This window comes from Empidonax traillii, unplaced genomic scaffold (assembly GCF_003031625.1).
Source record: "Empidonax traillii isolate 1590-97213 ecotype Southwest subspecies unplaced genomic scaffold, ASM303162v1 scaffold1106:size208277, whole genome shotgun sequence".
Lineage (NCBI taxonomy): Eukaryota > Metazoa > Chordata > Aves > Passeriformes > Tyrannidae > Empidonax > Empidonax traillii.
In genome coordinates this window covers 201,688-208,291 of record NW_020956299.1, presented here as the reverse complement: position 1 = coordinate 208,291, position 6,604 = coordinate 201,688, and the positions used below count along the sequence as shown (strand labels likewise).

At 60.6% G+C, this 6,604-nt stretch overlaps 1 protein-coding gene across 1 annotated transcript; it reads left to right on the top strand.

Moving 5' to 3' along the window:
- Positions 1-40: 40 nt before the first annotated feature.
- LOC114068664 (formin-like protein 1) lies at positions 41-4,554 on the top strand. The gene is made up of 7 exons (XM_027904963.1): positions 41-122; positions 777-906; positions 997-1,160; positions 1,407-1,508; positions 1,678-1,770; positions 1,949-2,072; positions 3,039-4,554. Exons 1-7 carry the CDS (start codon positions 66-68, stop codon positions 3,140-3,142), a joined length of 774 nt encoding a protein of 257 aa, XP_027760764.1. The 5' UTR covers positions 41-65; the 3' UTR covers positions 3,143-4,554.
- The last annotated feature ends 2,050 nt before the right edge of the window (positions 4,555-6,604 follow it).

Genomic DNA, 6,604 nt, shown 5'->3' with positions numbered 1-6,604 from the left:
TCCACCCCAGGTTGTGTCCCTGAGCCGTTGTGTCCCTGCAGATCGTCCTGGCCTTCGGGAATTACATGAACAGCAGCAAGCGGGGAGCAGCTTACGGGTTCCGCCTGCAGAGCCTCGACGCGGTAGGGCCGGCGTGGGGGGCTGCTCAGGGGCACTGGCACTGCCCAGGGATCAGCCCTGGGCACAGGGGGACACAAGGACAGACCAGCTGGAGGGATGAAAGGATCATCTGTAGGGTTTGGAGAGGCGTGGGGAGCAGCTACAGGGTGGAGGGAACAGCTGTGGGGTAGGAGTGACACTGGAATCAGCTGTGGGAATGAAGGGATGCAGAGACCATTTACAGGGGTGAAGAGGCAAGGAGAGGGAGTTAAAGGCATGAAGATACACAGGAACTGGCTGTGGGGTTGGAAGGATGGAGAACAGATCTGGAGAGGGGAAGGGATTCAAGGACCAGCTGTGGGGATGAAGGAAGATGGGAAGCAGCCGTGGGGAGGGAGAGAGGAAGGCCACACGTGGAGATGGAGGGGATGTAGGGATGAAGACTCAGCCTTGGGCATAGAGGGGTGCAGAATGAGCTGTGGGGTTGGAGGGAGGCAGACCCAGCCATGGGGATGGAGGAAGATGGGAATCAGCCACGGGGCTGGAGGGACGCAGAGCTGGCAGTGGGGATGGAGGGGTGCAGACCCAGCCACGGGGATGAAGGGCCAGCAGAGCCTGCCCTGGGCAGGGTGAGGGGCTGGTGAGGGCAGCTCAAGGCTGACACAGCTCTCCCCCAGCTCCTGGAGATGAAGTCCACGGACCGCAAGCAGACGCTGCTGCACTACCTGGTGCGGGTGATCACGGAGAAGTACCCGGAGCTCACGGGCTTCCACACTGAGCTGCACTTCCTCGACAAGGCGGGCACAGGTAGTGCCCACAACCCTGGCCTGGGGGGTTGTGGCAGCCCCTGGTGCTCCCAGCCTGCCCTGACCCCGCTCTCCCCCCCTCCCTCCACAGTGTCCCTGGACGGGGTCCTGCAGGACGTGCGGAGCCTCCAGCAGGGCATGGAGCTGACCCGCAGGGAGTTCATGCGGCAGGACGACAGCCCCGTGCTCAAGGACTTCCTCAAGGTCAACTCGGAGGTGATGGAGAAGCTGCAGGCGGACAGCAAAACCGCCAAGGTGGGTGCTGGGGTGGTGGGGGGGGGGTAGGATTTGCCCCCCTCCCCCGTTCCTACATGGGAACAACCCCAGGGTGCTCGCACCTCTGGCCCATGGGAGAGGCTCCCGGTTGGGATGTGGCTCCAGCAGGACAGGCAGGAGGGATATGGAGTGGGATGGTGAGGTGGGAGAGGCTGGAAGGGGGAGGTGGGCATTGGGTGCTGCTGCCCAGCCCCAACCCCCACCTCGGGGTGTCTGTGCCCGCAGGAGGCCTATGAGTCGGCTGTGGAGTATTTTGGGGAGAACCCCAAGACCAGTCCCCCCACCACCTTCTTCCCCATGTTCATGCGCTTCATCAGAGCCTACAAGGTAGGAGAGGGCAGGGGGTGTCCTGTTTCTGAGGGTTGGGAGGGGATTTGGGGGGGTCTGACCTCACTTTGGGCAACCAGCAGAAGCCACAGGCGGGGCTGGGGCTGGGAGACCCTGGGGCAGCAGGACCCCCCCGGGCTCAGCACACCCTTCCTACCCCTCTCCCAAGAAAGCAGAGCAGGACATCGAGCTGTGGAAGAAACAAGAGGCCGCAGCCAAAGAGGCAGAAAACAGCCCCCCTGGCAACGAGCAGCAACCGGAGGTGAAGGTGCTCCCATGTCCCTGTCCTGGTGGGGTCTCAGCTCCAGCCCTGAGTGGGCTGAGCGGTGGGGAGGGACTAAACAGCTCCTGGGGAGGGAGAGCTGGGAGGGAGGGGAAGATGAGGGCACCCCAGGTACCTTGGGGTGTGTGTGCCGCTCACCCACACTGTCCCTCCCCAGCTGCCCATCCAGAAGGCCAGGCGGCAGCAGATGGACATGATTGCTGAGCTCAAGAAGAAGCAGATGGTGAAGGAGCCTCTCATCTACGAAGGCAAAGACGGGGCCATCGAGGACATAATTTCAGGTGAGAGATGATTTCAGGTGAGGGGTCGGGTGTCCCCCCCACCTCACACCCAACGCTTGCTGCCAGTGGAATACCCTTGCTCTGGGGGCTGCAGGGGCTCTCACAGGAGCTGGAGGATCACCAAACCCCACTGCAGGGATCAAACTCACCTGCAGCACCTTCCCATCCCACGTGGCCAAGCTCTCCCTGCCCTGTCTTATAGCTCTTCCTTCTATTCTGCTTCTTCCTCCTCTCTCCTCTCTGCTGCTGCTCCTCCTCCTCCTCCTCACTGTCTCTGGATCGCTCTGCTCAGCTCTGAAAACTGTCCCTTTCACGGCCCGGACGGGCAAACGCTCGTCCCGGCTCTTCTGCGACGTGAGCTACAACGAGGAGAGCCCTCTGTAGGTAACGTGGGGCAGGGGCTCCGTGCGGGTGTCCGGGGGCTGCCGGGCTGTCCCACCCGCAGGGTTTGTCCCCACGCTGAATCTGCCCCACGCTGCACCCAATCCCGGGGGCACCCCGGCACCAGCCCCCCCGGTATGGGCAATGACAGCCGGGGTTTGGGGTCCCACGGGCTGGGTGGTTGTAGCTGCTGCTCCTCCTGTCACTGCAGGTGGCTCTTGGCTCCTTCTGAGTGTTTTTGTTGCCAGACGGGCAAATCCCGGGCAGCGAGACAGGACGAGGGGGGAAGGAGAGGTTTAGGTTGAATGTTGGGAAGCAATTCTTCCCTGGGAGGGTGGGGAGGCCCTGGCACAGCCGTGGCTGCCCCTGGATCCTTGGAAGTGCCCAAGGCCAGGTTGGACGGGGCTTGGAACAACCTGGGCTGGTGGAAGGTGTCCCTGCCCGTGGCAGGGGGTGGGACTGGGTGGGCTTTAATGTCCCTTCCAACTCAAACCACTCCATGATTCCGTGATGGGTGGTGGGTTCCCAGCCCCTACCGGGTGTGCAGTGCAGCTGAGCCGGTCCCTGCCCTCCCCCCCGGTGCAGATCTGCGGAACAACCCGTACCGGCGGGGGGACAAGGGCCGCGGCAGCGCCAAGAAGCGGCCGGCGGGGCAGAGCCTGCAGGCGACGCCGGACATCGCGCTGTGACACCGGCGGCGTCCCTGCAGCTCCAGGACCGGGGCAGGACCATCCTCCCGACGCAGATGGGACCGCAGGATGTCACCTCACCGGCCCGGGGCTCCGCGGGGCGGGGGGATAGTGCCCGCTCCGAGCTGCTCCAGCCGCTTACCGTGCCAGCTCCCCCCTGCCCGCCCCGGGGTCTGGCGCAGGGACCCCCCCCGCGCTTGCTTGGCGATGCCCCTGAGCTCCTCTCCCCCAGGGCTGGCAGGGCTAGGGGACCCTCCTGGGGACGGGCAGAGAGCACAGAAAGGGCTGCAACTTGTCCTGGAAGGCAAAGAGGGGCTGCCCCGTCCCTGCCCCGGGGCTGCTCCATCCCCCGCCCGCCGCGGGCCCAGCCCCGCACTGGTGTGTCCCACTCCTCAGCTTGCTGGTGCCTTGGATTCCCGCTGCGGGAGGGGAGGGGGTGTCACCCGGGACCCGGCGGTCCCCGCACATGTCCCGCACCCCCCCCGGCCCCGCAGAGCCCCCTGAGAGCCGTGTCCTCCTCTGCTGCAGAGCTCCCGCCCTGGGCCCCTCCCGTACCCCAGGGCCCGGCAGCGGTGCTATTTTAACAGGGATTTTCTAAGTCTTCCTTCAAATTCCTCTGTGCTGCGGGAGCAGGGAATGGAACACCCACGAGCAGGGTGTCCCCAGGATCCTGAGGCTGTGCCGAGCAGCTGTTCGCAGGATCCCGAGGCTGGGCTGTTCCTCGCCCGCAGGGGAGGCTCCGGAGCTGCGACAATCAGCAGCGGGGACAATCTCTGCGAGGTGGTGATGCCTCTGCCCACCTGCATCCCCCAAATCCGCCTCCGCTGTTGGGGCTGGAGCCTCTGCGGTCCCCCGTGTCCGTCAGCCCCGGGGGGGGGTGCAGGAGCTGCTCCCCGTTTTGCGGGTGCCGGGGAAACCTCCAGCAAACACGATCCCAAAGGCTGCGGCGTCGCTGCTGCCACCAGGGAGGCCCGAGAGCTGCACGAGCCTCCCGGTACCGCACTGGACCCGAGCCCTCCATCCCTCCCCTGCCCCGCTGCTGCTGAGTGACCCCCCCACCTCCCCCAAAGCCCCGCACTGTGGCAGTGAAACCCCTCAGTGCATTCACTTGGTTAAACGGTCCCCGCTACGAGGATGCGGCTGCACCTCCCTCCTCCTGTCCCTCCCTCCTCGCCAGTCCCAGCTTTAGCCCAGCTCAGCCCAGAGCAGCCGCTGCTTCCCGCTGTATTTAAGCTGCTTCAGCGCCGGCTCCGCGTCACCCGGGGAGGGGTGGGAAATGAATGTGTAACTTATAAATGCCTTTAAGCCAGAAATGTAAACCATTAACTGCTCATTTGTATACATTATTTTTATATACTGGAGGCCTGTTTAATTCTAAAGCAGAACTGGTAATAAAATGTCTCAGAGGATAAAGGATTTCGTCTGGGAGAAGGTTGGTTTGTGGGGAGGGGGGTATGCTGTGAAGGAGGGAAGGAAGGACCGAGGTCCAGGACAAAGCCCAGCATGGGCTGTTCTACCCTGGGCTGGGCTGTCCTTGGAGCCAAGAGGGAGATGGATGGTGCTTCCCTAAGCTGAGCTTTACCTTTACAGCCCTCCCCTCCCCTCTGCCCAAGGGGGACCCCACTTGGACCACTGTGTCCAACTCTGGGGCCCTCAGGACACGAAGGACCTGTTGGATCAAGTCCAGAGAAAGTCTTGGAAATGCTCCCAGGGCTGGAGCCCCTCTGCTCTGGAGCCAGGTTGGGAGAGCTAAAGAGAAGGCTCCAGGGAGACCTGAGAGCCCCTTCAGGGCCTAAAGAGGGTTTATAAAAACAGAGGGAGAGCAACTGCAGCAGCAGTGAGGGGTGTGGGGAGCCAGCAGAACTCTGCTGCCTCAGCCCTGCCCTGGAGCCTGGACCTGCTGCACCTCCCAGGAGACAGAGCAGCTCCTGCTGCAGCAAATCCCCTGGAATGGAACTGAGGGAAGGAAAGGGACTGTGTTTTTGGAAGGAGATATGTCAGGATATGCAGCAAGGCCTGTGCTTTGATCCATCAAAGTTATTGCTGCCTCTTCATCCCCAGAAATCACAGAATATCCTGAGCTGAGAGGGACCCACAGGGATCATGGATTCCAACTCCTGGTTCTGCCCAGGACACCCCAACAATTCCCCCCTGTCCCTCGGAGTGTTGTCCAAACCCTCCTGCAGCTCTGGTAGCCTTGGGGCCGTGCCCACTGCCCTGGGGAGCCTGTTCAGTGCCAACCACCCTCCCTGACCTCTCCCTGCATCCCCCAAACCCAAGGCTAATTAACCCATAGCAGAATTTCATCAGAACAGGCCCAGGCTCCTCTTCCTGAAAAATATCTCATTCAGCACCACCCTCTTGTTCCTTGGAAAATGTATCAGACCACTAGCAGCCAGAATAAAAAGAATCTTTTTTTTTTTTTTTTTTTTTTTTTTTTTTTTTTTTTTTTTAGGTTTATTTCTTTTTCCCTGTGAAAATGCAGGTCAAGAAATCACAGTTTTATAAAGTGTCATTCGTTCCACGCAAGCTCCTCTCTCCAGCACCTTCCCCCACACCGGTACTGCCCATCCCAAACTGCTTCCTCAGCTCCATCTTCCCTCACCAACAGCAATTTTTTTCCAGGCTTTGGGAAGGAGCTGCACGACAAGAGCCATCTGTGTTTATCACTCCCACTTGCTGCTTGTCCTCCCCGCCCCGAGCCGGGGTTGTTCTGTCCCAAACACTCGTTATGAAACCTTCCCAGTTGCAGCCAAATTTTTTGAGGAGAAGCTTTTTCCCTGACCCTCTCCTGTCAGCATTGCACAGAACCCATCCAGCAGCAGGACTGTCTCTGCCTGCCACGGGACACACACCCCAACTGGCCTGGGGAACAGGGACACCTCCACCGACCCACAGGGCTGGGTTTCCTGCCCTCCACCCCTCGTGCAGGTGGACTGAGTTGAGGTTAATGCTGTGGATGAAGGGCAGAGTCCTGCAGACAATCCTGCCCCACACACCAGCACGTGGGGGCACCACCAGGAGCACGAGGTGCAGCCTGTGGGGTGGAACCCACCCTGCTCTGGGAGTGACACATCACCACAGGCTCCTCAGAAACAACCCAGAGGTTCTCCCTCTCAGGGGGAGCCAAGGAAGGCAGCCAGGGCAAGTGCTTGGGAGCTCCTGGGAACCCTGGAAGAGGCACTTTGCTCCCTCCTGCTCCAGAGCTTCAATTCTGAGCAGTTTATGGCACCTCAAAAAGGAATTGAGCCAACTTACCCCTTCCCCCACTCCCTCCTGGAAGACACGTGTGTAATGTGTTAATTATTTACTAAAAAGCCTCTGAACGTGGCATTGCAGATATAATTAGGTGCCTATTTTGGACAACATATTAAGTGCTTTAGAACAAAAAGTGCTATAAAAAAAATATGCCCAGAGTGGTGACAGGTTTCATTTTTCTTCAAGGGCTCCACTTTTTTATTA